The sequence below is a fragment of the Anas platyrhynchos genome, chromosome 2, assembly GCF_047663525.1.
Source record: "Anas platyrhynchos isolate ZD024472 breed Pekin duck chromosome 2, IASCAAS_PekinDuck_T2T, whole genome shotgun sequence".
NCBI classification, from domain to species: domain Eukaryota; kingdom Metazoa; phylum Chordata; class Aves; order Anseriformes; family Anatidae; genus Anas; species Anas platyrhynchos.
This window is the reverse complement of record NC_092588.1, coordinates 156,570,890-156,587,683: the sequence shown is the minus strand read 5'-3', so window position 1 is coordinate 156,587,683 and position 16,794 is coordinate 156,570,890. Positions and strand designations below refer to the sequence as shown.

General features: G+C 43.2%; 1 protein-coding gene across 3 annotated transcripts in view; it reads left to right on the top strand.

Moving 5' to 3' along the window:
* CCDC13 (coiled-coil domain containing 13) overlaps window positions 1–16,794 on the top strand; it is a 33,114-nt gene that overhangs the window by 9,889 nt on the left and 6,431 nt on the right. For all 3 annotated transcript variants that reach the window (XM_038173584.2, XM_038173586.2, XM_038173585.2), the window contains exons 5-14: window positions 1,432–1,521; window positions 1,800–1,916; window positions 3,388–3,492; window positions 5,094–5,258; window positions 6,741–6,917; window positions 8,491–8,697; window positions 9,756–9,892; window positions 12,085–12,168; window positions 12,975–13,103; window positions 15,494–15,648. In XM_038173584.2, coding sequence (XP_038029512.1) covers window positions 1,432–1,521; window positions 1,800–1,916; window positions 3,388–3,492; window positions 5,094–5,258; window positions 6,741–6,917; window positions 8,491–8,697; window positions 9,756–9,892; window positions 12,085–12,168; window positions 12,975–13,103; window positions 15,494–15,648 — 1,366 coding nt within the window. The remainder of the gene's footprint in view (window positions 1–1,431; window positions 1,522–1,799; window positions 1,917–3,387; window positions 3,493–5,093; window positions 5,259–6,740; window positions 6,918–8,490; window positions 8,698–9,755; window positions 9,893–12,084; window positions 12,169–12,974; window positions 13,104–15,493; window positions 15,649–16,794) is intronic.

Here is a 16,794-nt window from a genome sequence, read left to right as displayed (position 1 = left end):
GTGGGGGCAAAAAAGAACTTGCAGTCAGCACATCTGCTTGACCTGATGAAGGGGTCTAGTGTAGAGTGAGCTGAAGAGTAGACTTCCCTGGTTGTATTGATGAGATTCCATTAATTAGGAATAGAGACACCCACGTTGAGAAGAGGAAAAGTGTTAATTTGAGAGTTGGATCTCATCCCATACGCTTCTAGATGGCTTAAACTCAGGGAAATGAATCATATTGATGGTACCTTGCAAACGCGTCGCAGAATGTACTTTGACCAGGGGAAAACACTGTTATTTCACATAATTGTTAGCTCTTTGCTTGCATGAGAGCTGCAAAATATGGAAATCATAAGCGTTTTAACACGAATCTGTTCCCACAAACAAAATGCGGGGTGTGGTCATTGAGCAATCGCTTAGCAAAGAGCAGAACATGAACAAAGACTGCAAATGGGTGTTTGCAGAAAACATCACTGAAATGGGACCCAGCAGCTGCCACCACTTGCTGAAATTCCTGACTCTTGGTCCATTGCCTAAACAAATTTCTGAACTGGATAGAAGTGGTGGTTGGTCTGTGCATGGATTTATTGCAAAGAAAGGTAAGATGGCCCTGAGTTGCACTTTGTTTCTCCAGATACGACTGAAATGAAGAAGCTGTTCCTTAGAGCTTTCTTTTATTCAGGCAAATAACCAAGATTTCCTGCCCACCTCAAAGAATGAAGTCTCATTGCTTAAAAGCAACATGTCCCAGCCTTTCCAGCTCCAACCTCGCTGCACTTCTGTCCAGCAAGAAATCTTTGCAACCTCAACAGAGGACATGATCCAGCGAAGTAGAGGCAGTGCGTCTGCCTTCCTATTCTGTGGCAAGCAGATAACACTCTTCACCTGTTGAGAAATGCTACTTCAGAGATATCCCAGCTGAAGAATAAGAGATTTAACATCATTACTGAACCTCAGCTGTAGGTTGTTAGGTAGTCATTTCTCCTTTTAAGTTCCTCTGGTGAATAGAGCTGTGTGCTTTTTATTAAATATCCTGTGATATTCTCAAAAAGTGGGTAAACTGGTATCCAGAGACAACATCCTGATCTGTACTTTATAGAATTTGTGTTTATATGTATACATTCTTATTTTATGAACCTGTGATGAGAAAATCCCCCAGAAATACCCATAACTGATCCCATTGCAGCAAGTCAGAGACATTTTCCCTGAAGTTATTTCACAGTGAAATAACCCAGGCTTCTTTGGGAGGCATTTCAGAAAAAGGCTTTTTTCCTGATTCCTTATAAAAAATAAGCAGAAATGAAGTCTTTTTTTTTTTTTTTTCCCTTTTTTTTCATAAATAAACATTCAGGTTCATTAAAATTACCATTGTATTTTTTTTCTAATTAGTCTTCCATGAAGGTGTGTTCTTCACTGTATCCATTCTATAACAGTGCATTTTTTTTCCAGCTACAGACAGCTGTGGAAAAAATACATTCCCTTGGTGGTGATGATGCAGGAATCAAGCAGTCAACTCTGAAGAAGACAGAAGGAAATTTGGTATGAATTGTAATCACAGAGAGGAAATCAGAATTAATGGAACTAATACTTACATGTAGTTCTTTCCTATTGTGCATTCCTTTCTTTATGGCAAGGATTTCTCCCCATTTCTAGTTTTGTGACCAAATCGCTCTGTTTTCACCTCCTCTATACCCCACAAATTAGGGAATGGGTCTGGAAAAAAAAGGTTCTGTGATCCTGATGGATATGTGCGTCTTAATAACTCTACGTTTTCACTGAGGATTCTGTTCTTACCACGTCCATTCTTCTCTTCAAAGGCCGAGAGTGCAGAGGTGAAAGCATTGCAAGAAAAATTAACCACGGCCAACTTCAAAGTGATGGAGTATCGGAACCAAGTCCAGTCTGCAAAGCAGGAACTGAAGATGATGCAAAAGGTACTGTTCCAGGATGCAGCCTGTGGCTGGAATCCTGTTCAAGAGGTGTACTCTTGTGACATCAGGAGGAGGCTTCTTTTCCTCTAAGCTTTCATTAGCCTCCATGATTCCAGTCAACTGTAAGGAGGTACCAAAACCATGGGTATAGTTGTTGAACTGGAAAGATACGTGCATGGGCACACGATGATTTCATGCACTGCCCCTGTAACTGGATAACCATTCCCATTATTTCTGCTGCTATGATGGGTACAGATCCTTTAAGGTTTGAAAGTCCCAGTTCAGCAAAATAGATTTTGACTGACTTGAAACATACAGCCCACTCCTCTTTTCCAAAACATCGAATTAAGTAATTACTTTTTAATGTAGGCCTCAGTCCCATGAAGTTACTGAGATTAAAAACCACACTTGAACCAAAGCAGGTTTAAACAGTGTGGTGGAGTGATGTCCAGAGTAACTTTTTCCTGCTTGCTTCACGATGGGTTTTAACGCATTCCTCTGTGCTCTGCTTCCTTTGGTTTCATTACTTTGCATAAGAGACCTGCAATGCAGATCAGAGTAGAGAATATGCTTCTAAAAATAGAACTCTGCTGACCTTTTTATAAATAATTTAAACACTCGTCATACTAACTTTAGCTCTCGTTAATGTGGCTGCTTCAGAATTGTGCAAGAGAGAAGTTGGCTTAGTGCCTGATTGCAAGAGTGTGTATTCAGACAGCATCTCTGCTCTGCTCCCGCTCAGTTCTGGTTATATGTAGTACGGAGTAAATGCAGGTATTGAAAACTGTTAGCAACGCGTGGGAAACCTTGGTGATGAATTTGAAATCCTCTTCCAGAGGTAGCACAGCCTGACACCTGTTGTCTGATGCTATGGGGCCAGGTGGGTTCTTTTAGGGATCCTTAGTAGAATAAGGACTGGCCGCAGGGTAGTTATAACTAGTTATAAAAGGGGGAGGTAGAAGGGGACTGATTTGTGATTGAGCTGCTTACATATTATGGCCATTTGCCTAATAAAGTGGTTTTGGTTATGTTAACCATATTATCAGGTGGCAGGGGGTACAAGTCACAACACCCAACTGTGCAGCTAGATGGTACAATTTGACAGACTTGGTAGGCAGGCAGCAAAATATAGACTCACATTTAAAAAATAAAAAAATAAAAAATAATAATAATAAAAAACCTTAAAGACTAATACTCAAACATTAAAATACCAAAATATCCACCTTAACAAATGAAATCGTGCATTTTAGCCAAATCCCTCCTAAGCAGCAACACTCTGTGTTGTGATAATGGTCCCAAATAGCTTACATCACACGGGATCCTGGATATCAGACACAGGTTTTATCTATACACAGCCTACTGTGTATAGATAGAGTGGTTTGGGTTTACTGCTAGAGAGAGCAGTTTTTCCTCCCCTCCCCTCCACAGATATTTCAGCCTAGGCTTATTGCTGATCCTAATCCTTTCTTCACAGCTTTTAGCAAATGAAGTTGGTGAAGATGTGAATATTCAGAGTCTCTTGACCAATTCTGGCAGCTGGCGTGGGCGAGCCCAGCAAATTCTTGTTCTCCAAAGCAAGGTGAGTTGAGACCCTGCACAGGGCCTGCATAGTAAGCTCCGAGTGGGATGTTTGAGATAAATTGTTGGTTCTTCATTAAGTAATTCTTAACATCTAAACCTGATGATAAGATATGTCCCAGGACAAAAAGTTTACTACAAATACACAGCCAAATACATTTTCTGTGTTGAGGAAAGCAACCGTTGGAATAAAAAGCTTTAGGGTAACTTTTGGACTGTTCTTTATTGCTTGTGTGTGTATGGGTACGGTGTGTTAGATTTTAAACATGTAATGATGTGTGCAGAGTCTTTCAGAATCCCTGCTAATTAGTCTATTGCAAACATGCAAGCCTCCATATTTAAGCTGTGGATCTTTAGCATCTGTGTCAGAGGAGAGAGTTCAGTGACTCTGGAGAGCTGTGGCAGCCTAGTTAAAATCCCAGGATATTTTGAAGGTGCCTCTCTCCACTGCGTACAGAAGGAGCCCTGTCAGTCTCTGTGCTCTGACTTAGACACCTTTGTTCAGTGCCTAAAGTCAGATGGGAAGAATTGAGGCCAGATAAGATGTTTGAGTTGTTCCCCCGGGAACTTAAGTAAAATCTTTAACTCCTGTATCTTCTGAAGAGCACAGTTTAGCTGAAATGTCAGCTCAGGACAGGGAGGCAGTTTGTCTGACTCACATAAAAACTTTTCTCAGGTAATTTGATACACAGTCCTCCTATTTTTCTGGTGTTGAATTATATGCCAATGAAGTGTGATTTTTGCACTGACTGAAGTTGTTAATCTCTGTTTTCCCGTGGGCAAATTACATTTTCCTTTGATTTACAAAACTACATTTCCCTTTGATTCAGCTGAAGGCTGTGCATATTGTTACTGTACTCTACTGTACAAATTTTGGAGCCAGTCTCCACAGGCCCCTTCTGTAGTCAGTGGTGATACAGTAAATACAGTCACTGGATCAAAAGTGATCCTGTTTCCTTCTCCTGACTGTAAAATAAATCTGTAGTGAAGCTGATATGCAGCAACTGAGTTCGGTTGCCCAAACACTGGTGTCTAATGCCAGCTGAGATGCCGTGGGGTGTTCCTTTGACCTTTGGTCATTGCTCTGGAGGAGTAGGGATGTCCTGTAGATCCTGTGCCATGTGTCTCCAGAACCCCAGGGCATCTAAAACAATGCCAGATACCTGTGTTCAGGCTGCTCAACTGTGCCTTAGATGTGGCCATGCTGGATGATGGTTCTGCTGAAGACTGAGATGCTTAAATTTATATGGGTAAGTGGGTGTCTGCCCTTGTAGAGGAGATCTAACATTACTCCGTTGGCCACGTACATATTTAGTGGCATTCAGGATGCTTTGGGGTCTCTGCCTTGCTTTTGCTTTCACATGTGGCTTTGATAAAGCACAGAACTCCCTTGTGTCCTTTATCTCCTGTAGGTCTTGTGGTCATATCTCCTCCCTGCACAGATGCCATAAGCATCTGCATGTTTGTTAGCACCTAACAAATATAAATGTGAAAAGAAAAAAAACAGATTCACTGCGCTGTGTAACCATGATAATGCCAAGAAGTGAGCTCTGAGCTCTGGTTATATGCTCTTTCGTGCTGGACCACTGTGTTGTGCCCTAGGTTCGAGAGCTGGAGAATCAGCTGGGTCAAACCAAGAGCAGAACATCACTGAGTGAAACGGATGAGGAACTGCTGGCACTGGCTGATCCCAGGAAGTTGTCAGCCCAAGAGAAGAACTTGCTGAAGATTCGCAGCTTAGAAAAAGAAAAGAAAGAAGCCTTGGAGGTAAAATGTTGTGAGCTGACAGGGTCCTACTTGGGTACATAGTGAGTAAGAACTTGCCTTACTTTCGGGGTGTATGTTACATGCCCTACTTGAAGACCATTTTGGAAACCCACTCGGTCTCCTCGAAGAAGTCATGCCACACTTCACAGGCTGTGCAAGAGGCTTCTACGCTGGTTTTCTGTATTGTATGTCAAGGCATATCTTTGCAGTACATGATACACCCCCTTGCTTTATGATTCACACATCAGATGCATCCACTTGGCCTGAAACACGGCCACCTGACAACTGGGCGTGGTGTTTGATGTAAGAAAGAGGGAGAGAGGCCACAGGTTGCAGTGCAGCTGGTGCTGGCTTCGTGCTGAAGTCACATGTAGACAGAAGCCCTGCCTTAGCTGCATCCAACCTCTGGAGCATCCCCCTCTCCCTGTGGCCAGGTGTGCATTCTCCACGCAGTGTTAAATACAAGCATCCTCCTCACACCTCGTATATCTTCACGGCTATGGGCTCCTACATTTGAGCAGAGTAAAGTTCAGAAATGCACTGGACTCTTTCCAAGAGGCAGTTTGAACGTGGGCCTTACTCTCCATCTATTGTATTGAGTTGCTACAACAATAAACACGTTTAGGGCTTGAAAGGGGCTATGGCTCATGGCATGCAGTAAACCCTGAGGCGTAAAGGATCCATAGGTCTGTGTCCACAAGAACCACGGGGGGTGCAGCAGGGGGTGTCAGCTGTACAAACAGGCTAGCAAAGCACGTTTCCCTGAGCTCTTTTCCCAGATTCTCTTCTGTAAAGGCCACCTGGCACCGCTCCAGAGCTTAATTAGCTGCTGCTTTTCTCCCCACAATTTGACCGTGCAATAGAGTGAGCAGTGGGGTAATGCACACCTTTCACTCTTGGCTGTGAGAAGGGAAGAGATTTATGGCCACAGGCATGCAGCACTGGGAAGATTTCCCTCGGTAACTGTAATCTGCATGGCTCCACTCTCCCCTTGTGTTTCAGGCTCCACTCCAAAATTTCCCTTGCATTTGTCCATGGCTACATGACTGCCAGCACACTCCCTGGCCACTTCCATCTAGGTGAAAGCATGGCTCAGGAGACAGCATGTGCCACACAGAGCTTCTAGTAGACGGCGTGGCAGCATCATCCTCTATCTGGGAGTAAAACAGTTTCCCCATGGGAATATGGTGAGACAAATGAATGATCAGAAGCATACAGAATTATGTTTTAGGACAGAATTATCATACGCTTCCTGGCACGTACTAAACCAACCCAGTTCCCTTCTATTTCTGGTCAGACAGACCTTTTTTGATGGTGGCAAGCAAACAGTGAGTAGTGCTATTTATACTTTCTGCTTAGTTAGGGATGATATGATACACCAGTGCCATATTTTTGATTGTGCTGGACAATGTGTGGTTCCTTTAGCTCACCAAAGCATCCAGGCTATAACTGTCACTTCCTATGATGTGTTTGCATCTGCAGAAACTCACTGGGGAACACGATGCTCTCCAAAAAAATCACGAGGAAGTGAAGAAAAAACTCGACGCATCAAAAGCCAGGAACAAAGTGCTGTGCAGCGAAGTGAAGACCCTGAAGGGACAGATTGCAACCCTGCTGGAGAAAGGAAAACACGATGATGAGCTCATAGATGCCTTACTGGTACTGCCCATTACTGTTGGTCCCAGCCTTTGCAATCAGCCCTCTTTCTCTAAGTGATGAAACGTGATGTCATTTAATGCCACAGTGACACAGAGAACCTTATACAGGGGCCTGGTGAATCAAACTGCGACAGCCAGAGGTTTCAGAGTTAGCTAAAGCCCTTGTGCACTTCAGAGTAGATCACACAACGGCTGCAGGACAGCACTAGGGGTGATTTGGAGTCAAGTGTTGGAAGAAACATTTTGCAGAAGGATAGAAATAGAAATGTGTTAGGTAGAGGAAGGGCTTCATCCCTGACTCCGGAAGCTGGACTGGATTCTCTGTTCTGCTTTCAGCTCTGATAGTAATTTATTTATTTTTCTCTGGGAATGCCTGCAGTCTTGCACTTTAATTTGTTGTATTACACAGCCCACAATACGCAAGACCTGAACCATGCATACTAAACCATGTGCACATCTAGTTGCAGTAGCTGGAGCTGAGAGGACGTGGGGCCTTCAAAACTAGGAGTACTGCTGGGGCCTCAAGACACAGTTATGCTGAAATAAATGCCCACTGTCACGCTCTTGTGGGATTGCTTTGGTTTTCCCCAATTACAATAATGAGAAAAAAAAATGAGAAAATACACCACTTCCTAGTAGAAGTCCTAATCCAGCTTCTCGCAAGTTTAAAAGCAGTTATCCTTGCTTCTGTACAGAGCTTTTAGCCAACAGAGGGTAATGACTAAGCTGGCATTCACCTTTCTGCACCCCAGGCAGCCATGAGGGGAATATGGGCACTGACCAGCAGATTAGGCTGATTACAGAGGAGCCCAATAAGAGCTGGCACTTCTGCTAAGTTTGAGCACTCTCACTAAAAGTATTACAGAAAGACAAAATTTTTGTTTGGAAGGAGCGGTTAAATTTTGATCTATCACATCAAAGAAGTACCTTGCTTGCAGTCTGTTCGCCTGACAGAATAAACTGTCCAACGATATTAGATTTGTCAGAGTGTGAAAAACTCCAAACCCCACCAGCAAAAAAGCCTAGCCTCATAGCTGTTTTCTCACACTACCCTCCTCTTTTAATGTCACCATCACACAGTCTGATCATAATCGAATGTCACAAAAAACAGGTTGAAATCTCTTTTATTCAGTTTATGGAAAAAGTCTATTTCTTTGTCAAAAGCCAGCCACTCTTGCTTGTTTTTCTGCTACGCTCAGTAGCAAAGCTCCCAGCAAACTGAACCTCTCAGAATCTTTTCAACTTGAGCCATCCAGTCCCTAAAGTCTTTATAGGACCAGGCAGATGGCCCTTACCCAGCAGAACGTGTCTGAGTGTTACAAGTAGATGTGCTGGGCCATTCTTTGAAGTGATAGCTGCTGAGAGGAAGGCAAGCTGAGCTCATGCTTAAAGCATAGTGGACCAAATTCTTGGAGTAGTGCTAGTGACATCAGTTTGCTTACACCAGGGAATGAGTTTGGCAGGGCAGTGGCTTGCCCTCACACTCCTAAATGTGTTGTAGGGTGTAAAACACAGGGAGTCTTAATAATTGTGTACAAAAGTGAATATCTCACTCATTATTTCTATTTTATCAGAGTCAGCTGAAGCAAATGCAGGAGATCTTAAAGCACCTGAGCCAGCAGGATGAGAAGAACAAGGAGTCCCAGCAGGTGCTAGGGCAGCACTTGAACAACGAGGCTCAGAAGCAAAACTGCCTTATAGAGCAGCTCAGACAGCTGGTGGCTGAACGAGAGGCAAAAGTTAAAGAGCTGGAAGAGGAGATTGGGCAACTCACACTCCAGGTAGTCGGAGAAATGAACTAGAGGAGCACACTTGTAATGATTTTAGATCTGTTCTTCCACTTCCTTCAGTATTGTCCAAGATGGTTGCTAGCTGAAGCCACTAACACCTGCCCTACTGGCAGTCTCTTCTGTCCTCTCTTGTAACTCTAATTTTCTTTCCTGTTTATACATATTTTTTCTTCAAACTATTTAAGCAGCAGAAAAATATAGAAATATTAGTGACATCAGCCTGACAGCAGGCGTAGGGCTGCAATGGGGACTGACCATCCTTGGCTGCTGAAGGAAGCAAGCAGGCAAACGTAGGTGAGGCAGCATCAGCAGGCTGCTGTGGAGCCCAGCTACATCCCCTCATGGAGTGATGGGACTCCCTCGTGAGTTATTCTCATCTCCCACTGCGAGCCACTCTAAAAACTTCCTCAGATCTCCATGGTAGTCATAGGAGTCTGATGAGTCTCAGCCATGTGGAAAATTTGTTGTACAGATGAAGGAATCAGGAAGGTTGGCTCCTTAGGGACTAGCATGTTAAGAATGTCTTCAACTTTTATGGTCTAGTGTAAAAAAGTAACAGTGCAAGGTGTGCAGATGGCACAGGAATTGAGGGGCAGTCCACTAAACCATCAAAGGCTTCTCGTGTGGTCTGGTACCTTACATTCAGGTTTTGTTAAGGGTATTTAGACATCCAGTTCCTAAAGATACAAAACCCTCACAATGGTGAGGCAGTGAATATGTCAGATACCTCAGAAACAGGGGCTAGAGCATTGGGTCCAAGATGAAGCTTGGGTTAAGGATACAAGCCAATGCTGGCAGTGGTACTATAGGTTCTGTAGTGACACCGTGTGTACCCCATCATTTCCTACAAAACAGCACTTTTTACTGACTTTTGCTTTGTTTCTCTTCTGCAGTGGTAAGAAACTAAAGAAAAGTTTCATAGCAGGTCCTGTAAATCAAAAGTTGTGGCATGCTTGTAGCAATAACCATAATCTGCTGATCAGGCATTAGTGCAGCTCTTTTCCTTCGAGCTGTGTAATTGGTTTTATGACCTTCTCCACCATTAACAGAAGAAATCTGCCCAGCAAGGGGACAATCCAGGAGCTGCTGTTATAGCACCCTCCGAGCAATCAGAAGATCCACGTTTTACTCTGCTTAAGCCTCTGGCATCAGGCGGTGATCAGGCTGGAAGGACTGAATCTGCTCGGTAAGAAGAGCCTCAAGTCAATGTTTTAGGTTGCTGGGAGTTATTCAGAAGCACGGTTTTCCCAGACAACTGCATCAAACCACAAGTGCTGTGTGCCAGCGGCTGTGGTGGGCTGTTTACAGTATATGGGAATTTCTAATCACATTGTCTCTTGGACTTTTGTCCTGGAGCGGAGAAAGATACACAGACTTGCAGACATTACTACATTTGGCATGATGATAGTGCAGCTAATTCTCTTTCTCCGGCTCGGATAATGTTTATGTGGTTAACTTAAGTGCCTGTGTATCTCCTCTCTTATGAGAAACAGGGTTTCTAACGAGCAGCCTCCTGAAAGCAGGGTGGCAAATTAATACATAGCCCCATTTTAGGTAAGCAGTAAATCACCGGTGCATTATTTAAATCAATAAAGAAGCTTTGAGTAGGATTTCCTTGCAGAAATGTTGAAAGCACACCACGCTGTTTGCTCTTAACAAACATCCTTTTTAAAGCCTTATTGAGGACCATGTACATTATAGTCATATTAATATAATTATATCTGATTTTTGTTCACACTTATGTAACTCTGTCTCATTCCAGCTGTATGAAGGGACCATAACTTGCACCAGAACAAGTTGTATCCCATCCTGTTAAAACACAGGGTTTGGTGCTAACGAGTTTGTGGTCAAATTGACAATGAGGAGTTGAGACTGGCCTTCTGAGGAAGGAGGAAATTCTTTTAATTCTTTTACCAAGTTAAAGCTACAACTAATTTCTCCTATGGAATTTAAACTAGCCTACCATATTATTTTAGACACTGAGCTTGGCCTGAAAATTGTCAGATGTATCCCTAAGTCTGAGAACATTACTACAAAATGTAGGAAATGTTCTTTGGAGTGTTTTGGAATGAGGGTTAGAACTTATCTGCAAGTTTTCTTGGCAGAGTGGTTGACTTTACTCTCCCTCTTCCAACTCCACAGACGTGCTCTTGTGCCAATCTATATTTTATCCACTTTTTTTTCCTTTTACCAATTACTTCAAATGTCTGCTGATAGTAAGCAGGAGGGTGAGAAGGAAAGCTAGGCTGGGTATGGGCTTTGTAGAACCCCATAAATGCAATGCATAAATTATTTCTTGTGTTCGTGACTGACATAGCTCTGTCCTGACAATGTCTGATGTGTCAGATGGGCGGTGAAAGAGTTTGAAAACTGCAAGAGCCGTTAATAATTTGGTCATCAGGGCTCACTCATTCCATTAACTTTAATATGCTGATGAACCCTCTATTCCATTTTGCTTTAGTGAATCATCTTTTCCTATCAGGAAAGATGAAATGAAAAATGCTATAAATAGGAGCTAAAGCCCCTTGGAGATGTCAGAGTAAAAATCCTCATTTTTAGACTGGGCCTCTTCCGTCATTACCAACCTTTACTTGATTTTAGGATGGATTAACCAGTCGCAGCCTAGAAGGCAGCTCTGCCTGGTCCACAATATCAAGCTTTATCCTCTGTTAGCTGCAGCTTAAAGGCAAGGAAATACAAAGGCAAGGAAAAGGGAATTGCCTTTGGGCAGCTGAATTCAAGACTGGAAAACAAACACTGGAATTTTATGTCCCAAGCACACAGATGCATAAAACTCATCCAGGCTGGAAGTGGTACTCTAGTATTAGCAGTCTGACAGATCTTCCTAAGAGCAGAAGAGTTCAAAAAACTATAAAATATATATTTTAAAAGACATCTAGAAAGAAAAGGTCTGCGCTTTGCTGCAGAACAGGGGTTCAGTTGGTTAGGAAAGCAAGCGATACGCAAACACCATCAAAGAAACCCAGTAACCTGTCCTTGGCTCACGTCCTAGGGGGTGTCTGATGAGAGTGCTCTATGTGAGGGTCCGAGGCAGTGCCCGTGAGGAAACAGAGCAGCACTGGCTGTTGCTGTGGCTGTTTGCATGTTCTGCTTGAGCCAAGCAGGGTCAAGAGCTGTTCCTGCTCACCACATCCGCACGCTGTGACACGCAGCTCCAAATGCTGGTGTGGAGGGCCAGCAAAGTGCCTCCAGAAGCACAGCGATCAAAAACCGAGCTTTAATATTTGTACATGGGACACGCAACGTGGTTTTGCAGTGCGTTTTGGGGACAGAGAGCAAGGTGAGCTGCTGTGTATGTGTGTGTGAGAACCTGCCCTTTGTAGATCTCAGTGTTTAACAGAGCTTTCTCCCTTGTAGCACAGTGTCCAAGATGGGCCATATGCTCGTAGAGTCGGCAGCCACTCAGCCTCCCCTTCTCAGCAATAACATCCCACCTGGAAGGTACGTATATAAACTTCATCACAAACCAGAGAGGAAACCTGCAACACTCCACAAGCTGCTGGCAGCCCTCAGCCTTGTTTCAGGAACAAACAACTTCTTTTACCATCCCCTCTGCATGATACTGTCAAAGGGTTCTGGCACAGGCTGCAGTGGCTCCTTGCTGTCTTAATTTTTTAACTGATTGCTAGTTTTATGCCCCATAAATCCCCCTTTCCCCTTTTGTCATCCCCAGCCACCAGGATTTCTCCTGGTTTTTGCTCTAACGGAAATATTCTTGAATATTTCCGTGCAGAGGTAGAAGAAATGAAGTACATAGTAATGGGATACGTGGAAAAATTGCCCCTTCCTTTCATCACCTACTCAGCAGAAGAATAACCATTTTACTAATGCTGCCTGAAGCCTTTCAGTTAAAGAAAATCAATAGCATGCCATTTAATAGCTTAGCGCAGCACTTTGGAGAATCCACGTGCAGGCTTCTCTTTGGCAGGAGCAGTAAGAGGCGAATCAAGTGCTGGTGAACTGCTCGGTGCGGGAAGTTTGTTTTCGAGGGTGATGGGAAGGGAGAGCATCATTGCAAGGGGAAAGGCCTTTCTAGTGAAACTCAGAGTGGCTTTTTTTCCACATATTTTTATTCCGTGTGTTGCAGTATCAAGCATGATGCTGGGGGGAGTCAGTGAGCCTGGCTGTGTGTTCTGGCTCGGGCTTCAGAAGTGTATTTTGATATGTTTTTTTCAAAGGCTGTCTTTGTTTCATTTCTTTCATTCGTGAAATGGGAAACAGACTCTTTGCGCTTCTGCTGCTTTTAGGCTTGCTGGCACCGACAGCCTGGATTTCAAAGTGCTGCAGACGCAGATCACAGAGCACAAGGCTCTCTGCCAGGCTGCTGAAGTGGAAAGAGACAGGCTCCTGGAACTGGTCACTGTGCTGCAGAAAAGGTAGTGCCTGAGTCTGCCCGTGCCCTTTGTAGGATGCTGTGATGAAGGAGCAGCTGAGACGTGTGAGAGTCTGTAGCGTGCAGTCCGGTATGCTGCACTCTGCCACTGTGAAATTTGCCTTAAATAGGGGCGTTTGAAATTATTCTGCTCAATTTCACTGCCTACTTCATGATTCATTTTTTTAAAATTCTTTTAGAACAAAGTGCAGAAAAAATTGAGTCGTCTTCAAGCTTGCTACACTCAGATAAAGCTGGAGTTGGTATATTTATGTATGCGTGGTGTTATTTAGGCAGCAATTTTATTCACCAATACTAAATACTGCAATTAGAGTTATAATCTGATTTCTGCTCCAGAAGCTTTTCACATTCTTTTAAGTTTCACTGTATCCTCTCTTAAATGAATTTCTTCTGGTTTAACTGAAGCATAACGGTGACATTTGTTCCCGTTATTCAATTCAATTTAAGACAATGTTAAAATCAAGCTAGGTTTTGGGAGAGAAGAAAAAGCAAAGCCTTTTATCTTTAGACACCTTTCAGCTACTGACTTTTTCCTAGCTAGACACTTTGCTTTAAACATGATTTGATTCCCAAATCTGTATTCCAGCTTATAGGAAGACACATTTTTGTCTGGGTATATTTGAATACAATAGGTTCTATTTGCTTGATTGCTTTATCTCAATGCATCTTGCATTTATCTAACTTTTAATTAATCACAATCAGAAAAGTGTGTTTTTTAAAACTGTGGTAAAGGTATCATCCCCTGTGCTTTTAAGGGCTAAATCCTAGAAATGTGCATTTTATTCAGGTCTGTAAGCCCAGTGACTAATAGAGCTGTGCAATTAGGTAAGGACAGAGGTCTGAGTGATTTCTGAACTGGGGCCGTTGTGAATATGGGCTAATGAAGAACGCAGAGTTAATGAAATGCACAGTTCCTAGTAAAATGTGCCACAGAGTGATGATTCAGCAGCTCCACGGTTATCACACATTTATCAAGAGCTCCTGCAGGTAAAGTACATTTTATGAGATTGTGTGCAATAATTCTTGGAAGACCTCAGGATAATGTAGCATCCACTCATATTTCAACATGAATATATGTTAAAAAAAAGTGAGGCGTTCCTCCCCTTCCTTTCCCATGTAGGAGTCCAGGTCAACAAACCTCAAGGAACATACATACTGCTTAAGCCAAGAGAAGAGCTCTGAGAATGGTTATGAGAGTAGCATTTTCCTACAGCAGCTGCCAGAATTTACGACCGTGTTTCACAGCCACTCACCGCAGAGCAGAAAATGCTGTCAGAAGACACTCGCTTGTAGACTGATTGTAGGATCGGGCCCTGCTTGAGGAAGGGAAAGAGCTAGAGCAAGATTTCAGTTTGCTGCACATATTGGCAGAAGATTTCATAAAAAACGAGTCCTGTCATTTTTCCTCCACTGTTTGTCTAACGCAGGTGCTAGGGGAACACCTGGTCAAACGAAAGTTTAATGAATTCAGAACCACTGAGGAGAAATATAATTTCACATAGCATGTCACCCGCCTGCTAATTCACTGCCACAGGAGGTTGGAGCCTTGCCTGTAGCTAGACTTTTAAGACAGTGATATAATTTTATTAGAGCTGTAATATTTTTTTTTAGTTCTGCCAGCTAGGAGGGGAATAAGACTAATCAAATCTCTTGATTCAGGGAGTAATCAGCTATCACCCATAGGGCCAGGGAGGATTTTTTTTGTGTTTGCATTGTCCAATACAGTGTGTCGGTCAATTCAAGATTCCTCCTAGCTTTAAATTCCTCTAAATCATTTGGTGTCAGGCTCTACTCCCTGAATACATCCGTGGGTGCACATCAAACTTTTGTAGTTGATTTTCTGAGGTGTCCCGTGAGGTGAACAGGCAGGTAGTTTGCTCTTCCCTTATTGAATCTCTTCCACTCGCTTCCTTCCACGGTAGTGTCTCACGGCCAAGTTTATTAAAAGCAACGTCGCAGATAACTGACGCAGAACAGCTAAATGCTTGACAATGTTTTTATAAACTATTTTCCTTCCAAATTCTTCCCAGTGTTTAAAAAGATGCAGTTAGTATTCCTCTAATAAAAGATCTCCCCTCAGCAATCTGCAGCTTGGCTGCTCATCTGAGTGGGAAATTTAGGCAGAGTTAAGGGATCTAGGCAACCTCCACTAGCCAACCTATTATTTATAATTATACTCATTAGTTAATTCTGTTTTGCAAATGTAGAGGATGTCATCTGGAAGAATTGCACTGGGATTTCTGCCTTTGCATGCATGGAAACTTTTCTTGTTCCCTCTGCTGGGAGCTACGGAGTAGGATTCAGTGTTTAAGACTGGCTGATCCTTTATACTTAGGACATAAATAAGCTTGAATCACCTTTTTTGCATATCAGGGTGGAGGAAAGCAGTGATAAAGTCTTGGAAGTTGAGAAGAGGCTTCAGGAAGAGCGGCGGCGATGTGTCCTTTTGGAGCAGCAGCTTGAAAAACTACAAATGGATCCTGGGAGGAACACAAGTACACAGAAACCTCCTCTGAGGGGCAAAACAGGTGAGGTGGAGCTCTTACCCACAGCTATGTCCCCCATCCCACCCCGGTGGTTAATAGCAGCAATATTTGGGCTCTCATCTCTCAATCCTACACGATTGCTTGACCTTACACACAGGGATTTGGACCTGCTCAGAGCAGTGGGCTCATACTGAGGGTGAAATCCTGGCCCCACTTAATTCAAGAGGGCTCTGACACAGATTTAAGTGGGACCAGGACTTTTGCATTATGTTGTTTTCACGGGATGATGGTCTACAGAAGGAACTTGACACCGTTCTGCGTGTCTGCAGTGACCATGCTGTGTTCCCTTTACACTTCTGCCTGAGAGATTCATCTGAAGGTTAAGAGCAGAATTAAAGGACGCATCCCAATTTAAGGCCTGTCAGTGTCGATGAAAAAGTATTGCTGGTGATGTAGTAATTAGATCTGGTGTAATTTATTACACTGTGAACATGATAATCTCCTGCTATAAATATGAAAGCCTTACTAGCATAGTTAAAGGAGGAGAAGTCATGATGGATGTTAAATTTTTATTTCTCTGATCAGATTCTTTTATTACTTAAGGACTCTGATTCTGTAAGGTGTCTAAACCAATAAAATGGTACATATTCTTAAGGAAACTTTTCCAGTGGCTTCCCTTTTTATACGCATTTTCATAAAGTAAAAGGAATTTAAATGCCAGGAGATGAACAGTAGTAATAAGCATTTTAATTTGGCAAATACTGGGATGGCATCAGAGTGAGTTATGGTGACTGGAGAGGTCACAAGCCTCATAACAGAGCTTGTACGTGCTCTTGGCCTGCCCCACGCAGGAACACATGATCTTTGGCTGTAGGACAACAGCCCCACAGTGCAGCAGATGCGTGGTGTGGCTTTTTCCTATTGTGTGTACCCATCCTACCTCATCTGCTTCTTACAGCTCTGTACTGAGCACCTGTATGAGCAGTCACCTCCCTTTCCACGTGCACCAGTGTCGTTTCTTCTTAGGTGCAGTTCAGGCGAGGTAAGAAATGCTGCTCGAACTGCACTGCATTTGCAACTCCCATCACCGTGCTGTGGTTGGCAATAAAACCTCTCTGGAGCAGCACAGTGATGCCAAAAAAATGCCTGGTGCTGTTCACTTTGGTCTCAATTCACACAGGAGGGTGA